The sequence below is a fragment of the Carettochelys insculpta genome, chromosome 1, assembly GCF_033958435.1.
Source record: "Carettochelys insculpta isolate YL-2023 chromosome 1, ASM3395843v1, whole genome shotgun sequence".
NCBI lineage: Eukaryota > Metazoa > Chordata > Testudines > Carettochelyidae > Carettochelys > Carettochelys insculpta.
Window position 1 is genome coordinate 19,369,344 of NC_134137.1, and position 21,162 is coordinate 19,390,505.

The 21,162-nt window shown below is 50.2% G+C and overlaps 1 protein-coding gene across 1 annotated transcript in view; it reads left to right on the forward strand.

Moving 5' to 3' along the window:
* The window catches only part of MYO7A (myosin VIIA), a 116,009-nt gene extending 96,332 nt beyond the window's left edge, over positions 1-19,677 (forward strand). The window contains exons 41-48 of the mRNA XM_074980896.1: positions 1,616-1,729; positions 3,290-3,377; positions 4,348-4,454; positions 6,789-6,974; positions 8,112-8,228; positions 9,672-9,755; positions 14,195-14,314; positions 16,174-19,677. Coding sequence (XP_074836997.1) covers positions 1,616-1,729; positions 3,290-3,377; positions 4,348-4,454; positions 6,789-6,974; positions 8,112-8,228; positions 9,672-9,755; positions 14,195-14,314; positions 16,174-16,266 — 909 coding nt within the window. The 3' untranslated portion in view covers positions 16,267-19,677. The remainder of the gene's footprint in view (positions 1-1,615; positions 1,730-3,289; positions 3,378-4,347; positions 4,455-6,788; positions 6,975-8,111; positions 8,229-9,671; positions 9,756-14,194; positions 14,315-16,173) is intronic.
* Positions 19,678-21,162: the final 1,485 nt, after the last annotated feature.

Consider the following 21,162-nt stretch of genomic DNA (forward strand, 5'->3'; position numbering starts at 1 on the left):
CTGAAGGCGGTCTGATCAGTTGCGTGTGGGCACAGCTGTGGTGTGACACTCTGAACACCGTCAGGTCCCCAGGGCAGCTAGTGGCGGTTTAAAGGACAGCCAGGGGTGTGGGGCCATGCTACCCCCCACTGTGAAAGGCCTGCCTGCCTTGTAGAACTAGAACAATGGCTACAAGCAGAGCCAGCCTTACAATTTAGAGTGCTCTATGCAGAGGGAGGGGGAACAGAGGGCTGTGGGGGAGGGCAGGTGCAGGTCAAGAAGGAATAGGTACAGGAACTGGGGGGTGTTGCAACACCCCCCCACACACACACATTTAATGTGGGTTCCCAGCTGCTGCCAGCCCCACACCTGGTACCCTGACTGCAGGCAGGGCCTCTGCACTGGCCCAGAACCGAGGGGCCTGGCTACCACCTGGTCCTCCTCTGCTGGCCCCACACCCAGAGTCCTGGCTATCGTATAGACCTCTATCACTGGCCCACACCTGGGGTCCTGGCTACTGCACAGGCCTCCACTGCTGACCTGTTGCCTGGGGTGCCAGCTCCCACCTTGGGCTCTGCCATCAGCTCTGTGTCTAAAATCCCGTGTATGCAGCATCCCAGGGCCTCATTAAATACTGTGCCCTATGCAGCTGCGTATTCTGCATATACCTTAGTATGGCCCTGTCTGCAAGCATAGCTCAGCACCCACCAGCAGCCCCATAGATCAGCTCCTCCTCGTCCCCCCAGCACCTTCCATGCACCACAATCAGCTGTTCTGCACTGTGCAGGAGGCACTTGGTGGTTCAGGGGAGAGAGCAGGGAGAAGAAGAAGCAGAGAGGGAGCAGAGTGCACTCTGGGGAGAGGACAGAATGGGTCGGGAAGAGGCAGGGTGAGGGAAGGAACAGGAAGGGATAGGGTGGGGGTGAGACCTGGGGATTGAAATCAGGAAGTCGGCATCTCCGTCTGCAAGCATGGAGTGTCTTGGTCTACGAACAGTCCCAGGTAGCCTCTCTCCCTCCCACGTACTGTGTAATGTAACTGCATTTCCTCTCCCATCACCATGAGCCCTGAGAACCAGCAGCAGCTGCCAAAGAAAGCCCTGTCCTGTGTCGATAGGGGCCGCCATTTCACTGATTTGTGGGAGGGGCACTCTCAGTTTTGGGGTGCCCAAGTTGGGGCTTGATTCCCTGTGATGCAGAGCACCCCCAAATCTGGTTGAAGTTATTGGGAGTTGCAGGTTGTTCATTGCCTCTAAAGGTCAGAGGCCAAAGTGGCTCAAAGGAGGCCCCCAAATCAGTAACAACGGCTAGCAGTGAGCACAGGGCGTGTGACGAAAGACAGGAATTGCCCCGAGTCTCTGAGATCTCAGGAGCAAAAGCTGAGCGCAGACTGGGGCTCAGAAGAAAGAGAAGAACTGGAACCTGCTGGTAAAGCAGAATGATCTTAGGCAACTCCTTTCTCCTCTGGAGCAAAGGCGCCAGTGCATTGGCATCAGGGAAGACCAGAAATAATGCACAGGGAAGTGGTGCTAGAGCTGAGCAGCACAGCTCTGCTTCTGTACAGAGAGCACCTCTTGGTTTCCCACACAAGCAAGTGAAATGGGCAGCTGAGGTACGGGATTGGCCTCTCGTTTCAGGCATTTGAAGTGGAGTCCAGCACGAAAGCCAAGGATTTCTGCCAGAGCATCTCCAGCAGACTGCTGCTCAAGTCGTCGGAGGGCTTCAGCCTCTTCGTCAAAATCTCTGACAAGGTGAGCGGCACACAAAGTGATTGGCCACTGAGGAACCAGCTCTGTGCCTTTGTTACTCCATGTGCCCAGTGGGTGTAAATCATTGGTGCTCCCCTGAAGCCAGTGGTGTCACCCGAGGACCTGGTCCTTTGCTCCTTAGCTCCTCTTAGGGTCTGACCCCTGAACATTTTTATTCAAGGATCTAAGCATTCCAGTGTCCCCTCCCCACAAGCCCCATCCCACTGAAGACAAAGGGTTTACTAATGGGAGTGGGAACAGCTGGTGTGAGGGCTGCAGAACTGAGGGCCCGTGGGATCTGGCAGCATAAGGCTGTCAGGATGAGGTTCAGCACCCAGCAATGGCTGAACCTGCTCCAGTTCACATCAATCCCCTCCAAAATCAGTGACTTCAGTCCAGGCTGAGCACCTTAGAAGATTCCACTCCAGTACTTCAGAACCTGATCCTGGCTTCCTCCTGACTCCAGGGGCTGTGCTGGCATACATAAGGCTCATAGAACTGCGCCCTTTGCATCCATATCCCCTTGGTAGATACAGATATGTGCCTTCTCAGACGTCAGGAACGGTAATGTACAGAAGCCTGTGGGTGAACTCTTCAGTCTCCCTGGACACTCAGTGGCAGATTTAAGGATGGCAGTCCTGAAACAAAAACATTTTAAAAGTCAAATGGAGAGAGAAATCTCTGAGCTTCAATTTATTTGCAAATATGACTCCCATTAACCATGGATTAAACAGAGACTGGGAGTGGCTCGCAGCTTACAAAGGCAGTTTCTCTGCTTTGGGTGCCAATAGCTCCCCATTAGAGGCTGACAAAGGCTCACATCCCCCTGTCTGATCTGACTTGTTCTTTTCCTCTTTTGATAAGTACTGTTGACACTGGGCCATTTCCACCTTGCTAAATAGACCTTGTCAGCTCTGGCCCTCCTCTTACTGGGACCCCACTCTTTAAATAACCCTCTGAAACCACCACCCTCCCAACTCATGCATCTGATGAAGTGGGTCTTTGCCCACAAAAGCTTATGCTCCAAAATATCTGTTAGTCTATCAGGTGCCACAAGACTTCTTGTTGTTCTATTCCTTCTCAGGGGTGTCCTCTTTTTTATATGGTAACCTTAAGCTGGAGAGATTGATTTAAGAGGCAGAATTCAATAGACAAACCATGTGTCCTAGCAGCTGATGACTAAGGTGTTACACAACCACTATCCAGAAGCAATGGGCAGTTGAAGGCAGAGCAGGATGAGATAATTAGGAATAACTGGATGACGTTAGATGAAAAGCAGTGTAGAAACATCAAGTCCAGCAATAGCTTTCAGATGGTGAGACCTATGGAAGTCCTGCCCTTTGGGACATTTAAACCCAGGCTGGGCAGAGTGTTGCAAGACATGCTGAAGAAATTATCCTCCAGTGGCGGGAGCAGTGGTGGGGCGGGTGCTAAAAAAAACAAACCAGATACTTTTACTCAGCTCCTTCCCTTAATTCAAAAGCTGTTTGTTTCTTGTCTCTCCTTCTATGGCAGGGCAGCTATTGTTTGGTTGGTTTTATTAACTGTGGGGTGTTTCCACAGGTTATCAGTGTCCCAGAGGGAGATTTCTTCTTTGACTTCGTCCGACATCTGACAGACTGGATAAAGAAAGCAAGACCTGCAAAAGATGGTAACAATGTCATTCTTCTGTTCTGCTGCCATTTTCTCTCCCAGGTACAGTATTGGCCTGACGTCTCATAGAGCTTGTTGAGACTATTTTTAAAAGACTCTTCTTATCCATAATACCCTGACGAAAACTACATGTGTAATGTTGGGGTTGTGTGTGTGGGAATCCTATCAGCAGCAGCTTTGCACCTAGGAAATGATCCATTCTTGGGCAGGGAGCAAGTTTTCATTCCTGCTATCCATACCTTCTCAAAAGAACAGCACGACAGTTGCCACTAAGCAATCCTCCAAGTTCTAACTCTTTGTACTTCAGTTTGAGAGTATTTCTTTTCTTTGTATTACCATTTCTAAGACTTTATACTACCACCTGAGGATGCCCAATAATTTCACAGTATCCAATTTAGTCCTGTTCCCATTTCTATTAGGGGAATCAAGTATTTTCTGTGGCCATACAGTTCATAGGTGCGGAGGGCTGGTCATGCAGACCTAAAGTAGACCGTGCCTCCAGATAAGTGACTTTCCCTGATGGTTGAAGTTGTGTGGTTGTTGTCCAGACTTTGACAGATGTAGAAACTTTCTGTAGCTTGTGGCAGTGCTTTGCTAGCTTAAATGCAGCTCCATGGACTGGCTCCAAATAATTTTCCAAAATCTCACTTAATATATTGCACTTCTGTTGCAGTGAAATAAAATCCATCCTCTTTTCATTTAAGATTGCTAGCAAATGGCATGCTCATTTAAGTGAGAGCCTGAAGAGCATTAACTTAAGAGTTCATAGACCAATTTAGGCAACCGCTCCATTGCCACTGCACTTCAGTCATGGCCTATAACAGTCTTGCAGCTTCATCCCTGACCCTCCTGTAGCAAGGACTGTGAATTGCTCCAAAGACTGAGCATCTCTTTTATACAGGTTTCCATCTCATGGCTGAAGCATTTACTACAAGCCTACTCAATGCTGAATGGATTCCTTTTTGCAGGTATAGTGCCTTCTCTTACATACCAAGTGTTCTTCATGAAAAAACTGTGGACAAACACCATGCCAGGGAAGGATTCAATGGCAGACTCCATCTTCCACTATTATCAGGTATTCCATGCATTTAACCCCATGCATAAGCCCCCATGATACATACAACAAATTTGCACGTCTTGGGTTAACGTGACTGTGGCCCCTGACAGGACTGGGGAAACTGCACAACCCTCACATAACTTAGGGTTTGCTGCACTGAGAAAGGTCTGGGTGACTCGTGGAACTAGTCGGGAATAAAACAGCTTCTTTCTCCTACGTCGGTAGCTCAAATCCAAGTCATGCCAGTAGTGACACAAAGAAGTTTCCATGGGCTGGCCATTAGGAGGGCTAAATCATCTGAAGATCTTAGTAGAGCTCCTCTTGAGTAGGTGTCACCCTCATAAAACCATGGGTCAGTGGGACTGATTAACCCGTCTTGGCCATCTCAGCAAGAGGCCACCTTCTGAGTAGCCCCAGAGATGTTTCAGCTCTTTCACGTTAAGGTGATCTGCACAGGGGGCAGGGTTGAGGGCCAAAGGCAGGGCAGAATGTAGCACCACTGCTCTACTTGTTCTGCAGCTAGAGCGTGGTCTCTGCTTTCCTGGGCTGTGAGATCAGCTGCTTTCAGGTGTGAAATTCACATACACGCTGTGGATTACAGTCATTCTCCATAACAGGGCTGCTCAAACACCAGTGTGTCTCTGGCTACTGAGGTCACAAATTATCTTGTTGACATACCAAGGGTACTTTTTAAATCATTCTCACAGTGATATGGCTTGAAGGGGAACTGGAAAGCTTGATTTAAATTTTTAAAAAGCCATTAGATTCCAGAGGCTTCGTCTTATGGACAAATTCAGAGGCGATTCTTCATCCATGACCCCTCCCTGCACCTTAGCAACTGAGCAGCTCTGGGCCGAGGCAAGAGATGTTTTAGACTGAGAGAGAAAATGACCCCGGTCAAGGGGGTCTAGCTGAGAGATGAGCGTGTATTGATGGCCAAGCTAATCTGGAGCTGGTGCTTTAGCAAAACATTTCCACCTATGTCAGCCCAATGGTGGTGTCCGGGAAATACCATAGTTCCCAGGCAATTCCTCCGTGACTAGAGGAGTGTGAACAGCAGCGAGTGCCATGGACTTCCCTGGAGGATTCCCCATCCAGGCTGAATTTAGTTACTGCAGCCAGAGAAGGGATCCCTCAATCTTGAAGAGGTGAATGGTGATGTAAGTTACACCTCCAGGGACAGGCTGTAACTCGCCTGCTGGTTGGCAGGAAGGGCTGAAGATAGAAGGGAGAAACAAGCAGGGATAAAACAAAGCAGAGAGAGGCATCATCTGCATTGGGTGGGTGGAATGAACTGGCCTCCCTGGGTCCTGGTTTGGAACCAGGCTCTTGTGTGCAGGAATTACCATAGTACTTGTGTGGCTAACACCAGCGTGCCGGAAGGAGGTCTAAGAGCTGGCAGCGCTGATCTACAGGGTGAGGTTTGAGTTTGACCAGTCCTGCTCCTCAGCATCACCAAGCTCCCGAAGGAGCTGCTGCCTCAGGATCTTTTCCGTTCCAGCTTATCCACCGCTCTCATGGGACTCCAGATCAGGGGGCAGATTTTGGTTCTTCTCATTTTGGAGCCAGCTGTGATGTAGGGAAATAAAATCCCATTTAATCAGTTAACCAGTTACTTGGAGGGGGGGCACTCTGCAACAGCCCCCTTGCTTGTGGACCAGGGCTCCTCCAGCTGGGCAGGAGCACCCGCTGCCCATGGGCGGATCCCTTGGGGCTGAAGCAGCCCCCCTATGGAGAAGAGGCATTCCTGCCAAGCTGGAGCAGGCCCCTCATCCATTTAGGCTGAGGCTTACCAGTTAACTGTTAACATCCCTTCTGTGATGCTGAGCTCCAGATTCACATCTGGGCTTTGCCAAGGTTCAAGCTCTGTGGAGCTGAGACCTATCTTTAAGTGTCATAGTTTGCATTCAGATCCCCAGACTGTTGGACTTGGGTTCACTTCAGAGGCTGGGTAGAGTTCAGGTGAGTCCCTGTTTCATTGAGTCCTGGCCCCTGGCCACAGGAGTGCCAGGGCTCCCCACCTCTCCAAGGCCACCATCACTGTGCCTTTCCCATGTGCTGACTGGGAAGGGGGTCCAGCTACATGGAAGGGGCGTCCCAGGAGGGGTCTGGGCTGTGGTCTGGGAAAGGTTGAAGATCACTGCTTGAATGCAGCCAGCTTTCAAGTGGGTTCTGTTCAGCACTGCCGACCTGCTTAAGTTCCTTTAGCCAGCACCTGTTTGGCACTTGCCTTGGGATGGACAGCTTGGTTCTGCCGTTCACGCAGCTTCCCTCTCTCGGCACAAAAAGGCGTCTTTGAGTCTGAGATGTTTGGGGCCTAACCGTTACCATGTGAAACACTCTTGTGTGCAGGAGTTACCAAAGTACCTGCGCGGCTACCACAAGTGTACCCGGGAAGAGGTGTTACAGCTGGCAGCTCTGATCTACAGGGTCAAGTTTGAGGATGACAAGTCCTACTTCCCCAGCATCCCCAAGCTCCTGAAGGAGCTGGTGCCTCAGGATCTTCTCCGGCAGCTTTCTCCAGACGACTGGAAGAGGGTAAGCAATAGCCTCCAGCACACCAGTCCTGGCTCAGAGAGCAGTGCAGCTGGCACACATCTCGATAAGCTTATGTGACAGCCGGCATCCGGTCTGACACACCGGGACTGAATGGGGGATCACCAGGGCTGAAAGCCTGAGTGCTGCAGCTTGAACTAATGCGCCCCAGCTGGAGATATAACAGAATCTCTGCTTGGCCAACAGTGCACAGAGTGGAACTCTCACGCACTACAAGTTGAACCTCTCTAATACAGAACTCTCTCCACCGCAACATCCGTAATCCGGCATGATCTTAGTTAGCCATGTGACCACTTACCCTAGGTGTGGCCAGGTTTCCCGTGGTCTCATAAAGTTTCTTGCTGGCCGCCAGTCCTGGCTCTCAGTGTTCTGTGCTGTTATTTAGCTCTAATTTACCCCTACATGTCTTCTAAGAGCCCAGTGAGTGGTGGAAGTATTAGTAATGGCTCTAGATAATCTCGACCCCCTGTGATCTGGCACATTTTCTCATCTGGCACCGGTCAGGTCCTGAAGGCACCAGATTAGAGAGGTTTAACCTGTTGGAGGTTGCACTTACCCCATCAATAGCTATTACAATGGCACATAGGACACAACAAAGGTCAGGGTTCCATTCAGTGAAGCACTGCATAAGCACATGGTAAGACACCATCCTGTCCTAAAGAGCTGACATTCAAACAGACAAAGGAAGCGAAGATTGATTCTCCGTATTTTACAAGGCAGAGAGAGATTAAGTGACTTGTTCCAGATCACACAGGGAGGCAGTCAGTGTCAAAGCTGGGAAGTGATTCCAGATGGTCAATGTGATAGCCCCAGTGCTTTAGCCACACAACCATCCTTCTTCACACTGGGAAAAGCACTTGTGGGGGTACTCAACCCTGTCCTGGCTTATGCTGGACAAAATAACCTCTGGGGTGTTTTCAGGCTCTAGCGTCTGCACTAGTACAATAGCTAACGCACAGGGGAGGGTGAGGGGGATTTCTGTTAAAACAGGCTGGCAACGCGTGATGTTTCATGGCAGGAATAATGTGACATGTGTATCAAGATGCTCTTTGTATTCAAATGTCCTGGTTCCCAGGTGGCCTGGCAAACCCTTCGGTAATGTCATGTTGTCCTTTGCAGTCCATTGTGGCATATTTCAATAAGCACGCAGGCAAAACAAGAGAAGAGGCCAAGCTTGCATTCCTGAAGATTGTCTTCAAGTGGCCTACGTTTGGATCAGCCTTCTTCGAAGTGAAGGTACACTATGTGTCACCCGGCAGGAGCCGGAACCCTGGGAAATGGTCGTCTCTCACAGCTCATTCCCCCAAGCACCGAGGATAAGGATGGCTGCTCAGGACCACGTAAACTCGCTCACCATCTGTCTCCTCTCCTTGGGTACTTACATGGTACTCCTCACTGCGGTAGCTGTTCTCATCACATCTGTGCCATTGTACAGATGGGGAGCTGAAGCACAGGGCAGTGTGAAACTTTCAATGGGACATGGATTCCTAAGTCGCTTGCAAACTTTTGAAAGCTCTTCCTTAAGCAACTTGCCTATAGTCAGCTGGGGAGGTGCTAGATGAGCCAGGAATGGATCTCAGATCTTCTGAGTCCCAGTTCATTGTCCTGTCCACAAGATCTTCTTCCCTACCCCTTGACTTGGTCCTTCCTGGAGAAGGGAGAAGCAGAATGGCTGGTCCCTGCCCATGTTGGCTCTGGGCTGTAGGAGCCTCAAAGACATTTACTTCCATACTTTTGAGGATCTGAGCCAGTCTCCAGAACTGTCTGCCTAGTCTCTCTGACCAGTGCTAAGTAGATTAAAGCAAATCGTAGGTCAAACAAAGGGGAGCAGTGGAGTCAGGCCAGGATTCCTGCAGGCCAGAGGCACAAAGGGCGGGAGAGTCAATGCATCAAGGTGAGGTGATTAGAGGAGGTACAGGCCATCTTGGGCTTCTCACTGGATCCCCGCTCACCCAGTCCAAGGACAGGATTCTCTCTTTCCCTGCACCCCACCCTACCCCTCAACCGTGCCAGCTGCTTCCATTGGCAAAGTTGGGAAAGCAAGAAATGGAACAGAATGAATTTCATGCTGCCAATCACCTACTCATTAAAGTCACCCAGGCTGGGTCTACACGTGCCCCTTCCTTTCAAAAGGGGCATGTTAATGAGCGGGTTCGAAAGATGCTAATGAGGCACTGCAATGAATATGCAGTGCCTCATTAGCATAATGGTGGTCGGCGATTTGAAAGTGCAGCTTTTAGAATCGCACGCCACCAGTGGAGACGGGACCTTCGGAAAGGACCTCCCCAGTTTTCAAAAACCCTTCTTCCTAACTGGTGATCAGCCGCACTTTCGAATCGCTGTGGCCATCATTATGCTAATGAGGTACTGCATATTCATTGCAGTGCCTCATTAGCATCTTTTGAACCCGCTCATTAACATGCCCTTTTCGAAAGGAAGGGGCACATGTAGACACAGGGCCAGTGTTTGGGAAGAGGAGCGAAGAGGCCTTGGTTCATTTGGAGCTTCCTTAAAAGGAAAATCTAGAGAGCCTCCCCCCCCCAGGTGAGCTAAAGCGCAGTGGGATTCTTGCTCTACTAATGGCCTACCTTCCTTTGTGCTGAGCTGAGGGGCCCCCAGCTGTGAGCCGTCCAATCCGCCAGGCCTCTTCAGGCAACTGCTCTGTCTTGTTCCTAACAGCAAACTACGGAGCCAAACTATCCAGAGATCCTTTTAATTGCCATCAACAAGCATGGAGTCAGCCTCATTGATCCCAAAACCAAGGTAAGGCAGACACCGCTGAGTCGCTGCCTGTGGTAACCTCAGCCACCTGCAATGAGCTCCTGCATGCCCAAGGGCTAATGTTAGCAAACTGGGGCTGGGGGTGACACTATGCAGCTGTATAAATGGCCTGATTATCAAAGGTACTGAGCGTCCACCACTTCTTGTGATGTGCTGGGACTGCAGGCGCTCAGCATCTTGGAAGGTCAGACCACTTGGGTAGAAGTTTGAGCACTGTGGCAGTGACACCGAGGTTTCCGAAAGGAGCACACTAACCTCAGGTGGGACGAACCTGCCAACTGGGAGTCCCAGGGGCCAGGTTTGCACACCTGGGTCCTTTATGTGGGATGCAGGTGCACTCTGCCAAGGCCACGATTCTGCCTGGAGCTCCCTACTGTGCAATATCCCTGCAGGTGCTGCAGCAGTGTTCCCTGTGTGCTTAGCTTGGTGAAGGGCAGAACCGTTGCTCCACCTCCCCCACCCCCTACTTCCCTTGGGGTGTTTTGTTCTCCTGAGAACAGAGACTGCAGCGACTGGAGTGCCAGGGCAGGTCGTTCTACTTAGTGCTTTTGTGCCTGCCAAGAGCCGCACACGGCCTGGCCCCAGCGGGCCCCGTGCACAGCATGTAGGGTGACCATCAGTTTTCCCTCTAATTTTTTTCCATCCATGAGTGAATAAATTTTGTTATATAGTAACAGAGAGGGAGCTGCGCTAGTCTATACACTATCAAAACAAAAAGCAGTCAAGTAGTGCTTTGAAGACTAGCAAAATAGTTTATTAGGTGAGCTTTCGTGGGACAGACCCACTTCTTCAGACCACAGCCAGACCAGAACAGACTCAATATTTAAGGCACAGAGAACCAAAAACAGTAAGCAAGGAGGACAAATCAGAAAAATATAATCAAGGTGAGTAAGTCAGAGAGTGGAGGGGTGGGGGGGAAGGTCAAGAATTAGATTAAGCCAAGTATGCAGATGAGCCCCTATAGTGACTCAGAAAGTTCCCATCATGATTTAAACCATGTGTTAATGTGCTGAATCTGTCCAGAGTCTCAAAAATAACCCAGACATCATGATCAAACCAGCTGACAAAGGGGGTGCTGTTGTCATCCTGAATAAGTCAGACTATGAGCAGGAGGCAGCCAGACAACTCTCCAACACCACCTTTTACAGACCTCTCTCTGCTGATCCCACTTTGGAATTCCAAAGGAAATTACAACAACTACTGAAGGAACTCCCTGCTGCTACTCGGGACCTCATTCACTCAGACACACCACCTGAGCCGCAGCCTGGATTATTCTATTTACTTCCCAAAATCCACAAATCTGGAAACCTTGGACGCCCTATCATTTCAGGTATTGGCACCCTTACCACCAGACTATCCAGTTACGTGGACTCCCTTCTCAAACCCTATGCCACCAACGCTCCCAGCTATATCCGAGATACCACCAACTTCCTGAGGAAATTACAAAACATCAGAAAAGTTCGTGATAATGCCATCCTTGGCACAATGGACGTAGAGGCTCTGTACACTAATATTCCACATAAAGACAGATTACAAGCAATCAGGAATACCATCCCTGATGCCACCACAGCCAATCTGGTGTCTGACCTCTGTAACTTTGTTCTCACACACAACCATTTCCATTTTGGGGACAATTTATACCTCCAGATTAGTGGAACTGCTATGGGCACCTGCATGGCCCCACAATATGCTAATATATTTATGGCTGACCTGGAACAACGATTCCTCAGCTCTTGTCCTCTATGACCACTCCTCTACTTAAGATACATTGGTGACATCTTTATGTTTTGGACCCATGGTACAGAGGCTCTAGAAGAATTCCACAGGGACTTTAACAATCTACACCCCACCGTCAACTTATGCCTCGATTACAACATGCAAGAGATACATTTCCTGGACACTACAGTACTAATCAAGGATGGTCTGATCAGTACCACACTGTACCGAAAACCTACTGATCGCTACACTTATCTACACCCTTCTAGTTTCCATTCTGCACACGTGACTAGATCCATTGTTTACAGTCAAGCTCTTAGGTACAATCGCATTTGCTCTGATCCAACTGACAGAGACCAAAAACTACAAGAACTTTACCAAATATTCATAAACCTGAATTACCCATCAGGAGAAGTAAAAAAACAAATCGACAGGGCCAGACGAATACCCAGAGACCAGCTACTCCAACATCGGCCCAAAAAAGCCAAGAACAGAACACCACTGGTCATCACCTACAGCCCCCAACTCAGACCACTGCAACGAATTATTAAAGACCTACAACCTATCCTTAATCAGGGTGCTACACTCCAGAAGCCCCTGGGTGACATGCCTGTTCTCTCCTACAGACAACCTCCTAACCTCATGAGGATCCTCACTAACAGCCACAGTCTATACCCCAGGAATACCAGTCCTGGAACCTTTCCCTGCAACAAAGCCCACTGCCAGCTTTGTCCACATATCTTCTCTGGAAATACCATGACTGGACCTAACCAGGTTACTCACAGAATCATGGGCACTTTCTCATGCTCCTCTACTAACATCATATATGCCATCATGTGCCAACAATGCCCAGATGCTTTGTATATTGGACAGACTTCGAACTCCCTTAGACAAAGGGTCAATGGGCACAAAACAGACATCAAAACACTCCAGATCCACAAACCAGTTAGTCAACATTTGAATGGAATGGGCCATTCTGTCAGCGACCTCAAGGTATGTGTGTTACTGAAAAGAAATTATCGCACCATTCTGGAAAGGGAAGCAGCCGAGCTGGCTTTTATATTCAAATTCAGAACATTAACACGTGGTTTAAATCGTGATGGGAACTTTCTGAGTCACTATAGGGGCTCATCTGCATACTTGGCTCAATCTAATTATTGACCTTCCCCCCCACCTCTCCACTCTCTCATTTGCTCACCTTGATTATCTTTTTCTGATTTGTCCTCCTTGCTTAGTGTTTTTGGTTCTCCGTGCCTTAAATATTAAGTCTGTTCTGGTCTGGCTATGGTCTGAAGAAGTGGGTCTGTCCCATGAAAGCTCACCTAATAAACTATTTTGCTAGTCTTTAAAGTGCTACTTGACTGCTTTTTAAATTTTTTCATGTGCACTAAGGTGTATGTGGATGTGCACCACCTGTAGAAACACCCACCGCCCACTGTGAGCCACTGAGGGTGCTCTGCTAATCAGCTGGGTGGCACCTGACTCTCCCCTGGGTGGCCGCCCAAGTGCTCAGCTGAGAGGGAGCACTGGGGCCCACACATCCCACCTGGGCTGTGATAGTCCCCTTTTTCAGTGCTGTCCCAGCCCTTTTCTGGTTGCTCTTCCCAACTCGTCGGTTGGCGAGAGCGAGCGAACAAATGCCCAGTTTAGCACAGGACTCAGGTGCCGGAGGGCAGCACGGAGGAACATAGGGTGGGAAGGGGGGTGGTGATTTGAGGTAAGGCAGAGGGGTTACCACAGCTCTCGGTGACAGCCAGAGTGGGGGGCAGAACTGGGGGCTCAGCCCCATCCACAGGTGAAGTGGAGCTCTGGGGGGCTCAGCCTCAGGCAGCAGTTGTGGGAGTGGGTCTGGCAAGCCCTGCAGGCAGGGGGCAGTTCAGACACACGCCAGGCCATCCTGTTTTCACTTTAGGAAGTGGCTGTTATGTTTAATGCAGTGTGGTGTGCAGCCTGCCAGGAGGAGGAGCCTCTGGGCTAAGTGATGAGGGAGGAGACACAACTGGCTGCTGGCATTTGTAAACAGCATGGTAGGGGACTGCTAGGTGGCACCAGGGGCTGGAGTTAGGCCAGACAGGAGGAAATGAAGACATGGTCAGTTCAGACTGAATCTCAGGAAGAGCTTCCAGAGGCTGAGCTGCATTATACTGCAGGCTCATCCCCTGGCAGAAGGCTTATGAGCACCATTGTTTGGGACATGGAAAGCTAGACTGGATAAAGCACCAATTCCTTTCCTAGTCCATCATTGATGTCAGCTACCCAAGGCTCAGACCCAGGGAAGGGCTAAGCTAGATGACCTCCTGTGTAAGTGTAACTACCCACAGACAGACTGGAACCTGGGACCTCTGGAGCTCAGTGCAGGTGCCTCTACAATTTGAGCTAACAGCTGGCACCTGCGCAGCTAAGGCTGTAGAGGAGATTTGTTCTGTCTCTGTGCAAGTGGGCTAGATTCCACTGCATGGGACACTCAACCACACTTAGATGCATGAGCTATATAAGCACATAAGAATTGCCCAGTGGTTCACACCTCTGGTCCCTCTAGTTCTCAGGCCTGTCTCCAACAGGACTGTGGATTATAGGAAAAAGGCAAGTTCTTGGTTTCAGGGGCAGGGACCAGTGAGAAGTGTTGGGTTGCTGGGGTGGGAAGCCCATAGAGAAGTGAGCAATCAGCCCATGTGTGCAGCACCTGACTGTGCTTCTGCTCCTAGGATATCCTCACGACTCACCCCTTCACCAAGATCTCCAACTGGAGCAGCGGCAACACGTACTTTCACATAACGATCGGCAACCTGGTGCGGGGGAGCAAACTGCTCTGCGAAACGTCGCTGGTAAGGAGAGCTCGGGGTCTTGGGCAGTGCCTGAGCACAGACAGCTGGGGGTGAGGGAAGGGAAGGGAGGGGCGGGGAGGGAGTGAACTGAAGGTTGAATCTCCAAAGCTCCACTTAGCTTTAAATCCTCTGTTCATGTCATGTTGCCTATGCCCGAGTGTCTGGGCCAAGGGGGTCTAAAATGGCAGGACAGCAGTGTGCAGCAGAGACTCAGGGAGTTCACTGAACACATCCCCCACAGGAAGTGCCCCTTACCAGCCCTGCAAGCTAGGGGTGAGACACAGATGTAACTGGGAAAGGGGCTGCATTGGAGTTCAGGCAGGGACGGCTTTAGAAATAATGCCGCCATTGGAAGAAGGGGGCAGGTTTCTGGGGCAGGCAGGTTGAAAGGAAAGCAGCAGCCATGTGAAGCTGCTCAGATGCCCGAGATATTCAACTAAATCCTGAGGAGATGGATTGATGGGGAGGAGGTGAGTGAAGAAGCCAAGCATGCAGGATAAATTCATTTATTGACGCCATGGCTGTGAGGGCAGAAACGCTGGACATAAGCTGTGCTACGCACTCACAAGGGTCAAACCCTCGGCTGGTGTCAAGTAGGTATTGCTCCACTGAAGTCAGTAGAGGTGCACCCATTTACACCAGTGGCAGATCTGTGCATAATCTGCGTTTCAGCTTGGCTTAGCCTGTCACATTCATGCATGGCCCTTGTCAGTGGCCAGGAGTCTGAATGTTCAGCCAGGTGAGCGACCAGGTGCATCAAAAGCCAGAGATGCTTCCTACCAAGCCAAGCAGGCAGAATCACCATTGTAGCAGCACTCTGGGACTGATGAACGTGCAGCTCCGAACAGACATGCCGGGGGCTTAGTTCAAGTCTTAAACCCAGTACCACACTCCTCAGCCCAGCCAGCCCACAGCGAAGCAGGATCTGAGATACTCTCTAAAGGCTCCCATGAGGTGACCTGAGAGCCTCGCAGTCTATTTTTTCACCCTCCGCCCCATCAGAGCACAGCAGTTGCCCGATGGAGTCACAGCTGAGGTCCAGCGAGCTCACTGTCTTGTCCTTGACCAATGCCAGTGCCAACACTGAAGAAGATGAAAGATGTGGAGAAATTAGAGAGGGTCCAGAAAAGAGCGACAAGAATGATTAAAGGTCTAGAGAATGTGACCTATGAAGAAAGGCTGAAAGAATTGGGCTTGTTTAGTTTGGAAAAGAGAAGATTGAGGGGGAACATGATAGCAGTTTTCAGGTATCTAAAAGGGTGTCATGAGGAGGGAGAAAACGTGTTCTTCTTGGCCTCTGAGGACAGAACAAGAGGCAATGGGCTTAAACTGCAGCAAGGAAGGTTTAAGTTGGACATTAGGAAAAAGTTCCTAACTGTCAGGGTGGTCAAACAGTGGAATAAATTGCCAAGGGAGGTTGTGGAATCTCCATCGCTGGAGATATTTAAGAACAGGTTAGACAAATGTCTATCAGGGATGGTTTAGACAATACTTAGTCCTGCAATTGGGGCAGGGGGCTGGACTCGATGTCCCTTCCAGTCCTAGTATTCTATGATTCTATGATAACCCCACATCAGACTAACATGGAGCAATCCGCTCGCACATGAGGTCTCACCCCAATCTCTAATAATTAGAGATTAGCTTCAGCCCTAAAGCATGAAGTTTAATATCCCTTCCAAAGTTTATCATCATTAATTATAATTGCTCTGGAGACTCTTGATATCTGTTTAAACAACGAGACATCGGGTGGCACCTTATGCACTAACAGGTGTATTGGAGCATAAGCTTTCATGTGCAAAGACCCACTTCATCAGATGCTTTCTGGGTGATATGTCTGATCTCTCATAACTTCTTACCAGGGCTACAAGATGGATGACCTCTTGACCTCCTACATCAGTCAGATGTTAACAGCCATGAGCAAACATAGGAGTGCAAAGGGCAGCAGTAAGTGAATGGAAAGAAGCCACTGGCAAGTGGCCAAGGAGCTAATTCACCAGCTGAGGCCTGTGGGGTACCCTTGCAGCTGGGGCCGAACGTTTTCTGCCCAGATGTGGAAGATGATCCCGACCCCGTCAGAAAGCTCATCCGACTCTGACCTTGAAGGCTCGAGTCTGCCTTCCCCTTCCAGCGAGGATGACTACCTGTGATGCTGATTTCCCATCTCTCTCCATCCTAGTAAGCTCTGTTTGAAACCTCTACACTTTCTAGGTGACAGACAGTGACTGATCAACAGAGCAACTCTAGCTGGATGTTTACCAGAAAACCAAATGACTGACATTTGTGAAGGATTGTAGGAAAAAGTGGTGAGTGGCATTTTTAAAAAGGGGGAAATGGCCACAGTGCTGGTCAGGGCTTTGGAGAAATTTGGGGCATCAGAGCTTTACAAGCCAATGACCAACCCCTGCTGCATTGTAAAGAGAAATCCCATCCACTCTGCAGACAGAATGAAAAGAAATCCATTTGTTCTAAAAGAGCGGAGGGAAAAAGTGCATTTAAAATAGCAGTTGATTTGCTTCATCTTAAGCCTAATTGCCCAGCCTGTACCATGACAAAGCAACAATGGGAGCCACACGCACAAAGATGGAGCTATTTAGTGGTTTCATTTCTTATTCTTGTATTTATTTATTTTTTAAGGAGTGATGGTTTTCGGGTGTCTGACTCAGGGGAAAGGCTTCCCCCACTAGAACTTCTCAGGCACCTAGTGTTCCATTGTCAAAAAGATGAGACCAAGTGGTCATAGGTCAAACTGTTCTAACTGGGACTGGCCTGTTGTTCAGCATCAAATCTTGTTCGGTAGTATGCAAGTGAGGCTGCTAACGTCAGCAGGCTCCGCCCCACTCCACCCACAGAACACACCTTGCAGGACCAGGCGCTTAGCTGGAAGCCTGAATGTGACTTTAGAGTTGGACAATGTTAGCCAAGCTGTGCTGTGTTGCGTGAAACGTTGCAGTTCAAATGGGTGGGGCAGTCGTCTTGCTTTGAAAGTGAAGTCTGAGGTAACAGGCTTTGTCCTCTGCACAGCATTATACACAGCTGCAACATGTGTGTTTCGCAGCTATTTCATAGCAATAGCAGGACATCCAGAGGGAAAGCCAAGAAAGTACATAAGAAAAATAAACCACAGATACAGGCAAACCTCCCATCATTCTCTGCACTTCCACTGAAGTCTGCTAGGCTGTCACAAGTAGGTGTTCTGTGTCTTCCGTGTCACTCTGCTTCTTATTATTTACCCTCTACAATTTCCAGTTTGCTTCAGGCAGACAGCTCTGGTGGAGGCTGGGGGACTGTTTCCCATCTCTGCAGCAGACTCTCAGAAAAGCTCTGGTTTCCTTTGTGACTCAGCCCCGTGTCTGATTTTTAAATTTAGCTCTGACCCAAGTGGCAAAGGAAGATTGACTCTTTGGCTCTGCCTGTAAACATAGGACTAATTCCTGGTGCAAAGTTAGTTAGCTGGGGGCTAGCAGGAGATTGCTACTGAAAAGCAGAGACATTTTGGTGGATGCCAGCCCCTGTGTTCAGTGCCCAGCCCCTTTGACCATAAGCCATGCTCACATCACCTGACAAACTGTCCCGATATTCTCTCCGCTGCATTCCCTAGCATGGTTGTGTTTCAGCAGAGAGTAGGTCAGGAACTTTGTGTTTTTAGGAGGCTTTACACTGCTGTGTGTATGAACACAGCTAAACCACCCGGGCTTAGTGCACTTGGGCTGGATGAGACAATTGGTGTGATTCACTAGAACATATATAGGGTGAAGGGCCCCTGCTCAATGTGGTGGCTTGGAGCAAAATTCAGCCCAGAACTCTGTGTTAAAGAGGGTGTCTCCTGCAGCAGTGACGGGAACAGTTGGTGGCATAGTTGAGCTTCTCTGCCTCTGACTTCCATGTTTCATTAAACAGACCATATGGGTTGGAGACTTCAACATCAAAGGGCTTTGGGTCATGCCCCTCATTGGCAACCCACATCTGCCACCTGTCAGTCAGGTCCACCACAAGGCACAGCATTGGCGAGCCCAGGTACACAGCACTGGAGGACAAATGATACCCTTGGCTGTTATGACATCAAATAGGAGTTGTATGGGGCTGATGCTGTGAATGAAATTTAAAGTAGGGTTGCTTGGCTGAGTCCTAACAACCAGCGTTTGACAGGCATGACCTCAACAGGCCCTGGCATCAGCTGAGACTGGGAGACTCAGCTGAAGGTGTGCTTTGATTCTGGTGCCACGAACACTGGGTGGCTCTCAGCAGAACTGTGCTTAGGTCACTCGATACCTTTGATTTGCATCTGACTAGCCCAGTACAAAATCAATGTTGCATTTTCTCACTCCTTGTCGCAACACTCAACTCTTTTCCTCACTGCTGTCTGCCTCGCTCAGCAATCAAGAACATGTAAGGACAGAAGAAAGGCCATAATAGGTCAGGCCAAGGGTCCATCTAGCCCAGCACCCTGTTTGCCAATGCCAGGTGCCCCAGAGGGAATAAACGAAACAGGCAATCACCAAGTGCTCCATCCCGTCTCCGATTCCCAGCTTCTGGCAAACAGAGGCTTGGGGCACTTCGGAGCATGGTTTTGTGCCCCTGCCCATTCAAACAGCCGTCAATGGACGTGTCGTCCATGAACTGGCTTACAGTCCATAACTACGTCACAGCCGAGCCGGTTCCCTGCACAGTGGTGCAAAAAATTACCTTTGTATCTCCTTCACGAGCTACTCAATAGGTTATGTGGATAAAATTGACACTGGGTCCTGTCATTCCACTCTTCCATTGACTGAGGGACTGCACAGAGACAGAGAACGCCACTTGGGTCTGGTTCTGAGCCACTGCCCACCCATGTAAATTGGAGCCGCTCCCCTGAAGTCAGCAGCATTGCACAGGCGTACAACCACTATGGGGGTGAGAACCAAGCCTGCTGGGGCCCCAGAATTTATCTTTCACAGCTTGTTCCAGCTACACCCCTTCCACCCCCACAAAAATAGCTCACATTTCACCTATGGCTCTGCTGCACTCTTTTGTGTATCCACTGTTATTTTTCCCAGCCTGCTGCCAGGCACTGCAGGCCGCACTAGGCCCCAGCCCATCACTGCTCACGTTCCAGTTATGCTCCCTAAAAGACTAACATGGTTGAAAATGCTACCACAGTTGTGCCACCTGTTCTCATTCTACACTGCGCGGGTCATGAGAGCGGCAGTGCCCTGTACCTGCAGCGACTAGCCAGAGAGTGTAGTTCCAGTTTCAGCAGGCCTTTGGCATTTGCGTGCGTGTGTCATATCCTGTGTGTATTAGTGGCCGTTTGTTTCTCTCCGCACACACAATGTGACATGAAAACATACGTCCGTGTGAAATACGATAATAAAAAAATAAGACGAGCCGGTCTCGTGAGAGGCTTTTATTGGCAGTTCAGGCCGTTCGGCTCACTGAAGAGCTGAGTGACTTGCTGAGTGACATGCATGGTTGTGAGTACACACACTGGGTGCTTTCTGAGACTAGAGGAGCATCACGTGTGACTGGCTCAGCACTGTGTGTCTCAGCAGCAGCGTGTAAGAGCGCTCGCTGGGTGCTCTGAGACATGCAGGGCAGGGCCCGGGCCAGGGACCTACCTGCATGGTGTGAGGAGTCTGTCCCCAGTCCTGTGGTGGGAGGCCACGTGAGGGGTATTTGTTTAAGGAGCGAGGGCTGAGAGACCTGTCCACGAAAAGCCCACGCTCTCCCCAGGCCAGCCCCAACCCCCACTTCCAGCACTGAGTGGGTGGGGGGGAGGTCCTGGGCATCAGGGGTCCTGGGGTTCCACCTGGCTGGAGCCTGGTTGCGGGAGTGACACACTCCAGCCAGTAGTAGTGCTTGGTGCGCTAAGCGGCTGGCTGGCTGCCAGTCCCAGAGCACACAGAGCAGGATCCTTTACCTCTGCAGCTGGAGGAGCACCCTGCCCACAAAGTGGAACCCCCGTTCTCCCCAGGCAAGCCCCGGATTCCTCCCAGCCCTAGCGGAGCAGGGGGGGCGGGTGCTGACTGCATGTCAAGGAAAGGACTCCAGCTCCCCAGCAGGCAGTCCAAGCTGCTCAAGTGTGCGTGGTGTGCGCCATGGGTTTGCTGGAACTAACAAGGCCCGTGCCGTTCTTCCCCTCTGCCTCCCGGTCACTGGTGTCTTCCCTGCTCCCACCCTCCTCCTGTTCCCCTGCCTGCCACAGCCCTCTTTCACTTCTCACTGACACTCCTTCTCCTGGCCCTCTCACCACCCTTCCCCCTCTTCCAGTTCCCCAGCCCCCCAGCTGCGCCATGTTCCCCCCCCAGTCGCCCCTCACCCGACAAATCCCCCTGCTCTGTCTCCCCGGCCCCCCACTGTCCTGTTCCTTTCCTGTAGCACTACTTCTTTTGTGCAGCCGGCATCCGTCAGCATTCCAGCGTGTTTCATTTGTGCAAACTGGTTTTAATTAAGTGCATGTGGGACGTTTTCCAGTTCTGACAGCTCATGTTTGTGTTGCTAAAAACAATTTGGATGGGTGTAGGGGCACCACTTTACTAGTACTGCGTTGGACACCATAAAGCCTAAGGACGGTGCGCACCCCAGATCTCTCACCAAAGAAATGTGGGAATGACCAGAATGCATCGGACCCATAGTCCATCTAGCCCTGTATGCGGTCCTCCAACAGTCGCCAGCGCCAGGTGCTTCCGGGACACTGAACAGACCAAGCAATCAGTGAGTGATTCATCCATACTGAACATCTGACAATCAGAGGCTAGGGCCACTCAGGACCAGAGTCGGGGAGGAAAGGGTTTGCATCCCTGATCATCTTGGCTAACTGCACCTGATGGACCTTTCATCCTTGAACTTACCTAGTTATGTTTTAAAAATCC